Source organism: Acanthopagrus latus, chromosome 14 (assembly GCF_904848185.1).
Source record: "Acanthopagrus latus isolate v.2019 chromosome 14, fAcaLat1.1, whole genome shotgun sequence".
NCBI classification, from domain to species: Eukaryota; Metazoa; Chordata; class Actinopteri; order Spariformes; family Sparidae; genus Acanthopagrus; species Acanthopagrus latus.
In genome coordinates, this window is record NC_051052.1 from 6306922 (window position 1) to 6321433 (window position 14512).

The window sequence follows — 14512 nt, forward strand, 5'->3', positions numbered from 1 at the left end:
TGGTTTATTAAAGTAATGGTGTGCTGTTTTTATTGTAAATTTGAGGCCATTGTTAATCATCGGACTTGCATAAAGAAATGATGATGTGTATGAATGCACCAAATATCAGCCAAGGAAAAAGCCAAAGTCACGTTCTGTGTACAATCTTCTCCCAAAACCAAATAATAATCGATCCTACCTTTCACACAGTGACGCCTCCCACCTATACTCTTTCTGCCAACAACTATAGCTGTGCTCGAGCAAATGTTTCTGTTTGTCTACAAAAATATGAAAAAATAACATTGCACATTTGTGGCGTTACATTTGTCTGTGTGGTTCGGTCCAGAGTGAGTCAGGACATTGAGCATCCCCTTATGAGCACCTGTTCTGGCTATTTCCCCCACCTTCAGTCCACTTTTGATTATAAGGGACAATAACCAGAGCACCAGTGATAGTGAACTATTATGTATTTGTGGTTAATCTCCAAACCTAACCTGATGAGCTACATGGATCCCCTTCAAGATGTGAGCTCCCAAATTTTGATTTTCAGATTGAACATATGCAGTCATACACACATGTATTCTAAAGCATGCATGACCATAAGCATGAACACACACATGCAAACATGTCTCTGGCTCTCACACACAACATTGGATTGCCCAGAGTCCTCGCACGTCCTTGCAAACAGGCTGAAGCTGTTTCCATGGGGATTAATGTAAACAGAAGGGACATCCCAGTAGTGGTCAGGGCTGTTGCTATGGCAAATCCATACCTCATTCCTCAGGCTGCGTTTAGTGTGTGTGACTACATGCATGTGTCCATGTCTGTTTCATGTGAACACACAAAGGGGACAAGAAGCATCATCTTTCTTTCCTTTGTAGTTCACTCCCTTTTTCCACTGAATTACACCCACTCTCTCTCTCACACACACACACACACACACACCTCAATCAAATACTGTTTCTCTCGTTTCAGGGAAATTCGTTCCACAAGGCTTTGTGGAACAAATGTTAGACAAACAACTTTGCGAGTTGGAAGGTAGCTCAGATTAATTAGGATAAGCAAGGAAATGAACCAAATCCGGTACATCAAAACATTTCCAAATAGCAGCAACAGAACACTTAACTGGTGCCTGCTGCCTAAAAGGTATGATACGTAACATTCCTGCCTTAAAATAAAAAAAAACAAAACAACTCGACGTTTGTTATACAGTATATTCTGTCGACTTGTGTATTCTGTCCCAGAGAAATCCCTAATTTTATTCAAGGTGACGTTGCATGTCATTTGGTTGTGTGTTGCTTAACTTGCAGTCAGAGAGTGAGGAAGTATCTCGGTGAAAGTGACTAAATGAAACATAAATAAGACCACATTTCTTCCTGAGTCATCTAGATTTCACCGGCAGTGTTGGATCCCACACAACTTGCATCTCATATCATGTCATGTTTTGATTGAGAGACCACTAACCGGAGTAATTACATACTGTGCGTTTAAACATGGATTAAACTCTCCAATGGAGGCATACACAGACAGCTGCAGACAGCACCGATGCATAGTAGTTCTGTTTATACTACTTAAAGGGGCGCTATGTAGTTTTGAATTCAGAAATTCAAACTCTGAATGTGTAATGTTTACAATATTAATGAGGTAATAATACAAACTCAGAAACTTTATTTTTTCATGCCTGAATAAGCAAGATGTTCTTAGAGGATTTTGAGGTCACGAGATCACTCTCTGTTTAAATCTAGAAAACTGGCAGGGTCCGCCTCATGTAAACAAAGTAAGCCGGTATGAAATTGTGAGACGTATCCTCGAGTTGGATGTAGTGTAGTAACACGTGATGTGTAGTGGCCGTGCAGACAAGTCCATACAGCAAATAGACAAACAACAAATAGAAGTTCAGGCAGATTGGTGTATTTACGTCGTGCGGAGGTATAATCCAACCCAACCTTAATACATCATTTAAGACCATTCCCATCAGCCTCAGTTTTACTTGCAACTGTAAGCACACCAACATGCAAAAGTAATGGTGAACAGGGCCAACATAATAACTGCTAATAATGAGCACGGTAGCATTTAGTCATTGTAAGCATTTTGCTCTGCTGACATTAGAGTCCAAAGCACTTCACTGACTAAATAGAGCCTCATAGAGTCACTAGCATGGCTCTGCTTTGGAAGTGTTTTTGTGCCTAACCCAGCATGGGCATCTTTTCTTTGGAAAAGTGGAACCCCTCTATCTGATAAGTTCCAGATCACAGTTTATTTTGTCTGCAGTTTGGAGATATCAAGTGTCCAGACAAACATCAGGTTGTTCAGTGGAATCTTTATCTGATTTTCTTCCGAATTACAGCTTGGAATCACGGTCTGCAACTCACTTCCTGGGTAAGAGGTCTTTGTCAACATGGATCCTGTGCTTTGATTCATCTCTTTTGAATTCTTATTCACAGTGGTATCCGTGTCCTTGCGTGATCTCGCCCAGCATGCATTGGTTCATGTTTCTCTGTTAATGTTTAATTTTGTCCAGAAGAGCTCTGCATGCGTGTGCCATCTGTTGTGGAACTGCTGGTGGAGTGGAGCCCATTATTCGCACCCATATGCACAATGGGTTGGATTACAATGTCTCGAGCTTTTAGTCCAAATTCTGGTTGACGTGGCTGTTTTGTCTTAATTGCATTGAAGACTGTTCAGGCATTTTACTGTCAGTGCTCCCCCTCTCTCTCTCTCTCTCTCTCTCTCTCTCTCTCTCTCTCTCTCTTCTTCTCTCTCTCTCATCTTCATCTTCTGCTGTCGGAGCCACAGTGAGAATATAGACTATAATTGGCACTTAATTGCTGCCGTGGCAACAGTGCTATTTAAGCCTACGCACCCTGCAACAAAGGCATATAGTGCACAGGCACGCACACACTCGCAATAAAAAGAGATAGGAAGACATGCGAGGAGGGACGCTCTGAGCGCCCGCTCCCTAATGTCACCTCAAGTGTGTGTTTTGTTTTTTTTAAATATGGACTTAGGATCATGAGGTTTTGCTGAAAACCGTTAGTGCTTGCTCCTTCGTGGGTGACAACAGTCCTGTTTTTCCGCTCCATTGGGTTTGCACAGCGGCAGTAATAAAATCCTTACCCATCACGCCTTGCCTCCCGTTGCCATAGTGATTCAAAGCAGCAGTTCTCCACCTGTGGGTCAGAAAACTACAACAGGTCCTGAGATCATTTCTGAGAGGCCGTGAGAAGATGAAACAGAAACACTGACCAGTAAAGTTACGCTGTGAGACTGTTCGTTATTGTACCTGATCTCAAACGACCTATTAAACACTTTTTTTACGACTTGGGTTTTAGTTTCTGTACCGCTGGCCATGCAAAAAAAATCTGGTAATATTGTGTTTACCAAAATAATTGCAGACTAAGTGCTAGGAATCCAGCGGGAGAACAAACAACAAACAAACATGAGCGGTAAGACAACCATGGATGCAGTTTTGACAGATAGGGTACCACTTTGAAACTATAAGTGAGCACAGCTGTGAAGTTGATAACTTAGAGAGTTTGTTCAAAATATGTATGATCATGGAACTGTTATTGTATTTGTACGTTTACAGAGTGTTTTTGCCCATTCAACTTCAGTTTTTAGCATAAAAAAAAAAAATGTTAGTAAATGTTAGTAAAAGTAATTAGTTTCAGTATTAGTATTGTTTTTTTTATCTTAAACATTTCCATGTAATGTATATAATGTCGCTCTGTGAGCTTCATTTTTATTGTGGTTAATAACTATATTAGTTATAGTTCATTATAAATACTTTGGTTACATGGTTGCGTTTGTTGCATATTTGAATTGATTTTTTTTTAATTTAGTGCTCAGTATTGGCAGAGACATGGTATTGTCAGTCTCTTAAATCCCTCTTTGGCACACTGAATCAGTTTCACACACCATGAATGTTCTGCACCATCTTCTTCTCGTGATTAATTGAAGCTAACATGCTTCTGATGATTGAAATATTCAAGCCCAAGATGAAAAAGGGATGAAAATATTCAGTATCTTGTTTGTCGCTTCATTCACATTTATATTTCCACCTTGTGATATTGTAGCCTTTGTTAATGTTTTTTCATGGCAATTTGGCTTCAGTGAATCCCCACCTTCCTGCCGCTGTATGAAGAGACTTCTCCACACATTAGCATTCTTAGTGTGCAACAACAGGCTTAGGTTCACAGCCAGCAACTCTGCACATGCCATCAAAAACCAACACTGAGATTACTGAAAATGTGAGTTTTATGAAAATGTAAGTTTCTTGAAATACCAAAAATACAAAAAGTCATTGCTGTTAAAAAGCAGTGTTATTCAGGTTACCAGGAAACCCTGTTTGCCTTGAAAAGTCAACTTTCGGTGTCAAATACACAGTTGGGTCTTGGTTCAGTGGGCTGAATGCGGCTCCAACACTCAGCCTGCTGGGTAATAGAAGATGCCTCAGATGAAATGTTTCTGTCTGAGCGCCAAATGGCTTGTGCCCAAAACTGAAGCAAGAGGTCTTTTTCTACCAAACGACACCGCCTACCTGACATCTACATTTCATCTCTCTGCCTCTTTCTCTTTGTCCTTGTCAGTGTTGTTCTCTTCTCTTAATCTGCCGCACACAAACCCTCCAACCATTTCACTGCTATTCTTTCTTTCTGTCTCTCCATTCCCCTTGTATCTTTTTCTCATTTACATCCCATCAGCTATCGGCCTGCACGGGGGGGGGCTATCTGGCCTATCTTTTCATTGGCATCGAGACAGTGACACGCAATCCAGGCAGATTACTTTGTATTCAAAGCACATGAAAATAACTTTGTGTGTGTGTTAATGTGTGTGCATGGTCTGCTCTGTGATGACGATAGTTCGGTGGTGGATAATTGTCCTTGTCCATGCTCTGTCATTATCATGCCTTCTGCTGTGTGTGTGTGTGTGTGTGTGTGTGTGTGTGTGTGTGTGTGTGTGTGTGTGTGTGTGTGTGTGTGTGTGTGTGTGTGTGTGTGTGAGAATCCATTCAGAGTCAACCACTTCTGCTTTGATTAAACCTCTAATTATTGATCCGGCAGGAAGAGACCTACCTACCGAGCTGACAATATGCTTTTCTGTGTGTGCGTGTGTGTGTGTGTTTGTGTGTGTGCGTGTGTGTGTGTGTGTGTGTGTGTGTGTGAGAGAGACAATGAAAAGAACAGGGATGGGAACCCTTTTGAATGATGGGAGGGTGTTTTTGGTGAAGCATCATCTTGTGAGAGGCGTGTTAACATTTTGCACTTAATGAATTAATACAATTACTGTGCACCATTAATGCCATTTCACAGCTTCAATGAAAGTCAACTGCTCTGCATCAGAGCACTTTGTGAGCCAACAGGAGAGCCTTAATGGACTCGCGTTGTTGGGGATACGTGTGTCCATCATCTCCTCTTATTTAATGACCCTGTGTATGTCAGTTGGCTGTTACAGGTGTGAAATCATACTAATTCAACAAAACTTGAGTCATTTCTCTCTTCATTATTAGGCTACTTTTATATATCAGATGGAAATGTACACTTTTGTCGATAAATCTGCCTGAGCCACATGTTCTCAGAGATGACAAGCTTGGGCAAAATCCCAAATTGTATGTTGTGATATCGTCCTGCCCAAACGTCACGATAGATGATATCATGGTTGCTAGTTCCGCAGCTGCGCTTCTCACTGTTCTGCAAGCCTCATTCAAATCCGTCTGCCCTACATTTTATCTCGCTTTTAACCTAAAGTGTTGCCAAATTGGGAAGCTTCATTTTCCTTTCAAATCCAGGGGATGCCATAACAGCTGTTTGATATTTGATATTGTGAAAAATATCAAATATGACATCAAATGTTGCGATATACAATAGTATCTATATCTGCCCAAACCTAGTAGTAGGTGGAATACTATCCAGTTTGAGCAAAAGGTTTAGCTGAAGGTCTTTCAGATGGTAAACACTTCACATTGCTTGCAGATTAACAAAAAGACAACATGCACCTGCATAGATTTGATTGGACATCAGTTAAAAAATCCCGGTTCTACAGGGGTACTATTAGCAGTGGAAAATGAAATCGAGAACAGTACCTGCTCCAGAAACTAAAACAAAGCTTTAGTCTTGTTTGAACACATCCGCTTTTAGTCTAATTGTAGCTAGTAGCTGATGAGCTAGTAAGATAATTAGTCCAACAAGTATACTTTGGTGGTGGGGACATGTTTTTACTTCAGTCTTTGTTCCAATCACATCCCAACTTGTGTTTTCCTGCCGTGCCCTCTTAGCCTTTTCAGTAATGGATTCCTCTGTGCATGACTGTTTGATGGTGGCCCTCTAAAAGAAGCTCTTGCCCTTTGACTGAGACGGGTTGACACCAAAACCTCATGGCACCACTGCTGTGCAAGATTGCTGAAGCATTTTAGATGTTTTCCACCACTGCACTCCAACAGTGCCGGGGCATTTAAAAGAGGCACACACCAAATGAAATCTGCCGTCTCGTTTTTACAAGTATCACCTTGGCTCCAGGTGGATTTTCAGTGGAACACAAAAGAATGTGATGACTTCACAACTTTCCAGGCTGAATGTATTTTCAGCTTGACATTGAGAGCCATTGATGGTTGCTCTCAGGCTCCACGTTAAATGTGTCACTGTCACCTTGTCGGCCTATTCTAGTCGCTCCGTTTCTATCTCCGTCTTTCACCGTGCAAGTGTGCGCGTGCATTTGTGGGTGGGTGTGAGAAACTGTGTGTGTGTGTGTGTGTGTGTTTCCCTGTTTGGTACGTGCGACGGAGAAACGGACACATGCACACTCTGTTCTTGCCAATACATCTTCTCCTTTCGACAGACTGACAGAGGCAGTGGAGCTCGACTGACACAATTACACAGGTTCATACAGGAGGAAATGCAATCATCGTTGCCGCGGGTAACAGCAAGCGGGGACTGCCAGCTAGTCAACCCCCGACACACACACACACACACACACACACACACACACAGCCCGTTTTGTGAACTCAGCTGCCAGATGTTATACAAGCCCTTTCCTCTAATCAAATGAACCCCACAGGTCCTTAAGTGTGTGTGTGCGTGTGTCTGTGTTCGTGTGATGGTGTGTGTGTGGCAAGCAAATACATTTAGGGTTGAGAAAATGTGAAGTGGACCATGCTGGGTTTACTGCTGTTTCGGCAGTGGTGGTGGTGGTAGTGGTGGTGTGTGTATGCTTCTGAACCTGCAAGTAGCTTATTTGTTAGGTCCATTTTGCCTCAATCCACAACGCTCACAAATACACACACACACACACACGCATACACACACACTCTCTTCCCTGCTCCATCTCCTGACCTTTTCCCTTATTTCAGCACAATTCATTTTTCGTTCACTTCTTGCCACTATTCAGACATGATATTCAGCATGAATGAACAGAGTGTGTGTGTGTGTGTGTGTGTGTGTGTGTGTGTGTGTGTGTGTATATATGTATATATAAATGATGCCTTTCTTTCCTGTTGTATTAAATACTTTCTGTTGCTCTTAGTTGTTGCTACTTAGTGATCCAACATCTACATCTTGTTGACAGTCACATCAGTGGTTGGTTGTTGGTACATCAACATTGTTTTTCCTATAACTTGTTCTGATCATGACTCTGAAAGCAGAATTGTATCCAAGACTTTCATGCAGCGAAAGCTTCTGAATTTAAAAATTCCATTTCTTGTGGAGGGATGAACACCATCTATTCTCTCATTTGATGTTTTGAGGGTGGTGGTAAACACTGTTTCACCATATCAGTGTCATGATTAGAGCCAAAGCAGGGTTCACTTGTACATCATTAAATGAACTGAGGATTGTCTTGAATTTCATTTTTGTTTTCTGTTTTAACTTGTGTTTGTCAGTTGGTTGGTTTGTCAGTGGGATTACACACAAAAAACAGGTCTTGACTCAGAGTAAACCCCATTAAGTGTGGATCAAGATAAAGGTACAAGATGAGAAGTTTTTAACATAATGGTTCATTTACCAGGGAATGATGCGTGGATCTTCGGTCAGGCATATCTATGTGGTTGGTGTCTATGAGTGCCCTCGAAAGGGGACTGTTGGGCCTTAGCAGAGGTATGTGCTCTACTGGGTGCTCTTCTAGTTGAAATCATGAGTCAAACTGGAGATAAAGATGGGAGAGGAGCCATCAGCCACCTTCTGGACCAGTCAGCTTTGAGCAGCTGCCAGTGAGCGGGCGGGGGTCAAGCCTGCCTGTCACAACCCTGTGCTTGTGAGAAAAACAATTGTGCATGCGGAGCAAAACTGCTCCCTCCCTCGCGAGTTCTGTTCTGTTCCCTCATATAACGTGCACACGCCTGACTTTTATGTGTGCTGGTTTTGGGACTAATAAAACGCGATGGAGGAGCTGCACTGTATCAGTCTTCTTTTGGTGCAGCCAGAGCCTTCAAATACTGATTTCGACACCGATTACTGTGGCAACGGTAGTGTTAGGGTTAGCATGAAGCATTGGGATCAGTTTGATTACTGGAACATGTTTCCTCATAGTGAATGAAATAACTAGTTTTATTTTTATTTTATGATGTTAATTTAGATTTTGTGGTAATGTTTAGTACAGCAATCACTCCTCCAAGAAGTGCATCCTTGAGGTAGAAAAAAGCAATTGTAAGTTTTTTTCTGTATATACCCTCATCAGTGTTACATCTGAGTGTTTGTACGGGAACAGCTGCAATTATTGCTGCTGCGGTGGAAGAAAGGGTATATCAGTCATATGCCATCCAACCAAATTATAAACCAAATATCAAACCAAATGTTGTGTCCCATAATGCCAAAACAATGAGCCAAAATATGCTTAAATGCCCACTAGAGCTGAGGGAAAGTGCAGTTTGGTAACAGTTCTCTGTTGCATCATCAACACGAGCCCCCTCTTTAACATTACCTATTGTCATTTCCAGTGTGATGATAAAAGATACAAACTATGCCAGTTGTTCCTCTGTTTCATAAGGTGTTGCCGCTGAATTATTTGACACCTCCAAATAAAAATCCTGGATTTGAAAATGCATAATGGCAAGTGCAGCTGCAGTCTGCCCACCTGTGAAGATTAATAAGAGCAGCAGCTGTGAAAATCTAAGAACCACTGTGTGTCATAATTGCCAATACCAGTGGTGTGAGATGGAGTTCAAGATAACCAGTTGTCTCTACTGTAGTGGGAGTGTTTGTTGTTGATTGTTCGCAATAATTACACCAATGTTGCAGTGTAATCATATAATAGTGACAGAGGAGGCAGACATTTTGAACGATCATCAAAGTGAACTCGGTTGATATGCTTCTGTTTTATGTTATCAGACATAATGTGTTTGTGGCATTAGGATTATTGGGATTAGGGGGAACCGGGATTTTAGTGCAGATTAGGGCGGCAATCAAGTATAGTCGGTTGTGTAGAGGACACCCCCATACACACACTCGCTCTCACACACACACAAACAGAAGCACAGAGTGTGTGACTGAAAGATTGAGAGCTTATGCTACACTATGTATCCCCTGTCTTTTTTTAGTAGATGCTCATTCATGCATTCACTAGTCTCTCTCAGAGTGATGAATGAAAAGAACAGATAGTGTGCGTGTGTGTCTGCGAGTGTGTGTGTGTGTGTGTGTGTGTGTGTGTGTGTGTGTGTGTGTGTGTGTGTGTGTGTGTGCAGCTGATGCAACACTACAATCAGCCTGGCCCACTTGTTTTGTCTGGGTTTTTTTTTTTTGTCAAAAAAAAAAAACAACAGCCCTTATCAGTGCGAGCAGGTATCCACTCTGTGTGTCTGCGCGCCCGTGTGCGGCGATTGAAGCGAGCTGATGGGTCACCGGGCAGTCCACCTTAATCATCGGGGGCAACTGTCTGGCACTGTGATCACATGTCACTGTTAAAGATGTGTGGAGCGCGAGGTGAGAGACAAGAACGGCAGAGGGAAGGGCAAGGAGGGGGGGAGTGAAGGTGAGAGGGAGAACGAGAGTCCTGCTGAGAGGCGTGAGAAAAACACAGAGAGCAGGCGCTGCAGGAGAGACGGCAGCGAACCATTTTCCCAATGCGTGTTTACTGCTGGGATGGCAAGCTTGTGTTCGGCCTTGTGGCAGATGGGTGGCTTGTCAAATGTGCTCGGCTCTAAAGGGCTCGAAGGCTTTCTGCATGGCAACACTCACATATTGATGTCTCGTACTCAACAGCCATGAATAAAAACCTCAGCGAGGTGAAGGAGGAGGAAGGTTTTTAATAAGGTTTAGATTGGTAGTCGACTGTATAGAAGGTAACCTGATGTGAAATTAATTTTTCAAGCAGGCAGATGAGATGAATGTTAATTCATGAATTGTGCCTTTTCTGATTTAGATGTAAAGTCTTGACAGATATTAGAATGAAATGTTTAATCAGCAGAACAAGGTTAGGACAGTAATCTTAAATAGTGGTGCTGTCCATCAACACTTTATTTACACTTATTGCTTTGGATTACCACGAGTTTAGTCTTGTTTCTCTTTCTTCCAGCTTTTGATCTTTTAATAGCTGTTATAGTTCTCAATTATATCTATATGATAACCTTTGAGTTGATTTTCCAAATTCCAAGAGGCATTGTCAATTGGTGCAGACTAAGATACAGTACCTCTCTGTGTAACTGGATAAACTTAACATTAATTAATCAGAGCAACAGAAGTTTTTGTAGCGCTAAACTAGTTAAAGTGTCAGTAGAACATGCAAGCATGTTAGGTACAGCTGAGACATTGTGTTGGAAAGTTAGCTGGCTACTATTACCCTGACACAAAGAACATCACAGAACATTTTGTCAAACCACATACAGTATTTCTAGTCAATATATGAAACCTGCCCCATATAAGATGAACGGTTGTGATTGGCCTAGGCCTGAATTTGTCATTTAGTGGACCCAGTAATAAAGTAATATGGTAATGTTTGTAAAGAGGAATAAAGGTGCAAACACATGTTTTTCTTGTACGATCCATGATAGCACATGCAACAAGAAATGGCAATAACTGCAATTGTTTGAAAAATGAACTGAACCTAAATTTCAGGCCCACTGGTGCATCCAGTGACAATGTTAAGTTGTACGTGACAGATTTTTTGGTTTATGCGCAATATAGTCACACCCTGGAGCCCAGAACAGGCTTCACATGCGGCAGCAGATTAACAAGTCAAGTTAAACAGCACTGTGAGGCTGTACTTCAGTGGTCTTTAAGCCAAACACTAAATTCTCAGCGTGCTAACATGCACACTCACATCAGGTTGATTTGTCTCTTTCTGCAAGGATGATAATCATGAATCAGTGTTCAGCGCTGGTAGCTTTAGTGTTAACCTCTACCAAATGCAGAAGTGTGCTGCCGCTAAATGCATGTAGGCGAAACCACTGGAATTACTACTAGACACCATAGTTCCCCTCATCTCCATTGATCATTTTAGCTTCTTTCAGCTAATTTTGGCTAAATGGCCCACAACAGCAGATGGTAAAATTAGCAGCCAGCTGGTGAACACGATGGAGTGTTAAGCAACTAATGAAGCATACATTACCCCCAGGAGTCAGTAGAGACCAAAGGTGGAGCTAAAAGGAGACTGAATATTGGACTCACATTCAACATGTGGCCACAAACACAACTTCTATTGTTATTGTTATTGCTCTGTGTATGCAGACAGAATTGACTCTTATGAAGAGACTTAATACTAAGATGATACTGACTCAGGCAGCCTTATTTCTACAGGCAGGTAGTTTTACAACCTTATTGCACCATTTTCTCTCCCCCTTCAGTTATAAGGGGGATTTCAAGCCTTGTTCAAGCTCATATGAAACTAAAGGTCAGAAGTTCAACAGCAACAACATCAGCCAGGCCATGAAGCGCCGTAAAAGAATCGTCTTGCGGGCTGAAATGTAATATCATTCTGCATTTAGCGGGACTCAAAATGTTGTAAATTTCAATTTGTGTCAGCTGCAGGTAGCCTGAATGTTGTAGAGGACAAGATGACAGAAGGGAAGGAAAAAGAGGGGAGGGAAACAGTGAGAGAGAAGAGATAAGGAGAGAGAGATGTTTGCTCTAATGTGATATTAGTGAAGCTGAAGGCAGATCGACACAGGAGTCAACATGCGGTTCAGCCAGATTAACTCACAATGGGCTCATCTTCATTCATCACCCTGCTTGTCTTCCTGACGCACACACAAACATGCAAGAACCCAAAGACATGGCTGAATTTCATTTTCCAAATGTTTTGCGTTATATTGGTGCTGTGATTATTATTGAAGATCATCAGTTTTTATGATGCAAGAAAACAAAAACTTGAAATCATTCTCAAGCATAGCGACCTCTCTGAGTGAATAGATAAAAGAAACTGCTAATGTTCTAATGTTACACTTGGCAGATCCAATCACATTACCGTTTCAGTGTAATTTTCTGCATATTACCATTTTATTTGATACCTGTGCCTGTTGTAAATGGGATCAAATGGGCACAATAACTGAGATACACTGACTGGATTTTTCACCTAGAATAAAAGCAGTTTTCGTTTTTGTTTGTGATGTTTAATCTGAAGCAATGGCACTGATATGTGAGTCTCAATCCTATAAAAATGTTTAAAGGGGCGCTTTTAATATCCTTTGAGACTCAGGAGAGCGCTAAAAAATCAGGTTTGTCTTGTTTGAGACAAATTTATAATGGAAGTCATGTTAAAACTAACATGGATTTTGAAAGACTTGCTCATTTACCATGCAGGCAGGTTTACTGATGGGTGCCATTCTGGTTCAAAATAAGAATCCTGATACGATTATTTTTTATTGTCAAGATCAAACATGTAAGAATTTCTGTTTAAAACACCAAGAAACGTGTTTTGCAGAGATATCTAGCATGTTGACTTGCTAGCTCAGGGCTTGAAAACCTCTTTGTCCCGGCGTTCCAAGGGACATGTGTTAACAGTGTAAACACCATCTAGCTGCATGGCTAACTGAGCTAACAAGCTCACAGAAGCTACATAAACAGAATACTGTGGGGCTCTTGCCCCTTTTTGTTGGGAGTGTGAGTTCAACGGGTGGCCAGTTCTAACAAATTCAACCTTTAAAAATGATGAAAAATGATATCTAATACTCATTTTACCTCTAACCAGATGTGGACCGTGCACCAAAACACACAGGCCATGTCCATACCTGAAGCAAGACTGCTTTCCCAGTGCTTGTCAGCTGTTATTTATCAGTTGATCCTGCAGCCTGTTACCTATTTCAATTATGGGAAATGCTTGTCTCATACTGGGAATTAAAAGTTAGGTTATCTATCTATCTTGAAGGTTATCTTGGCTTCTGATAACTTTTCTTTTTATCTTTGCTCCGACATTATGCAAGTGAAACACTAAATCACTCGAGTTCTCCTCCAAGAATGCAACAATGAAATTGCTAGCGTCTGCTGAAGTCTGTGGGGATTTAATTGAAGATTGATGCTTTCGGATTTTCTGCCCTGCCAAAAATGCAGATTTAATGTATGCTGTGGAAATGATACAAATTAAGCCAAGAAAGGACTGCTAATAAGACATATTTTTGAAAGCAGACAGGCAACTTGTCCTTAAATTGCCTATATTCTGCTGCTGATTGCACTGAATGTATTTCATATGCACACTCAATGTGCATCATGCTTTTATCCGTCTGGTGTATGTGAGCGTGTAGATTGAAGAAGCAGGATCTATATTTCAGATGAAATTAAACCCTGCGGGGTGTACAGACTCCCCCCCCCACAGCTGACAGAATGTCATGAAAACTTTAATGCGAAAACCAGTCGGACACCAGAGAGCAGAAGATTATATTGTACAGTAAATGATCTGCGTGTGACTCACATGATATTTTTGTTTATGTGTTGATAGAGGAGCATTTTCCGAGGTGGTCCTGGCTCAGGAGAAGCTGACCGGCCGGATGTTCGCCGTGAAGTGCATCCCTAAGAAGGCTCTGAAGGGGAAGGAAAGCAGCATCGAGAACGAGATCGCCGTGCTCAGGAAGTGAGTGTGCTACTAGACAAACACACACATACACACACACACGCGCGCACATAATCCTCCTCATTCCTGGTTACCGGGGCAACTGTGCATCTCCTCTCTCTTCCACGCACCCCTCGCCTCCCCCCCCCCAAACCCCCCCGCCCCCAGGTCACGATCCACAGCCCACCTACCACACACACGCGCACACACACACACACACACACACACACACACACACACACACACACATCACGACTGAGACCTCTGTCCGTGTGAGCACGAAACAGCTGCACACTGTTAACCACAGGAGTCCTGCTGTGGATCTGTTTGGATACTGGCCTCTTTGTTGGAGTTTAAATGTGCAATATGTAAGAATCGGCCACCTGCCGAATTCATACTCAGGAAAAATCAGGAGCAGCATTTCTCCTGAGAGTTGGAGTGTCTACCTCTACAAAAAATACAGTCTTTAGCCACTGTCAGCATTCATAGCTGTTTATAACAACAGCCTACCAGTCTATCCTTTGACTCATCTAGAGCTGTCCCCAGCATTGGGAAGCAACACCAGTGT

At 42.0% G+C, this 14512-nt stretch overlaps 1 protein-coding gene across 4 annotated transcripts in view; it reads left to right on the forward strand.

Moving 5' to 3' along the window:
* camk1da (calcium/calmodulin-dependent protein kinase 1Da) overlaps window positions 1-14512 on the forward strand; it is a 63627-nt gene that overhangs the window by 13482 nt on the left and 35633 nt on the right. For 3 of the 4 annotated variants that reach the window (XM_037122160.1, XM_037122161.1, XM_037122162.1), the window contains one exon: window positions 13834-13965. In XM_037122160.1, the coding sequence (XP_036978055.1) occupies window positions 13834-13965 (132 nt within the window). Of the gene's footprint in view, window positions 1-3326; window positions 3426-13833; window positions 13966-14512 lie in introns of those variants that run through there. The other variant, XM_037122163.1, reaches the window with a different exon arrangement.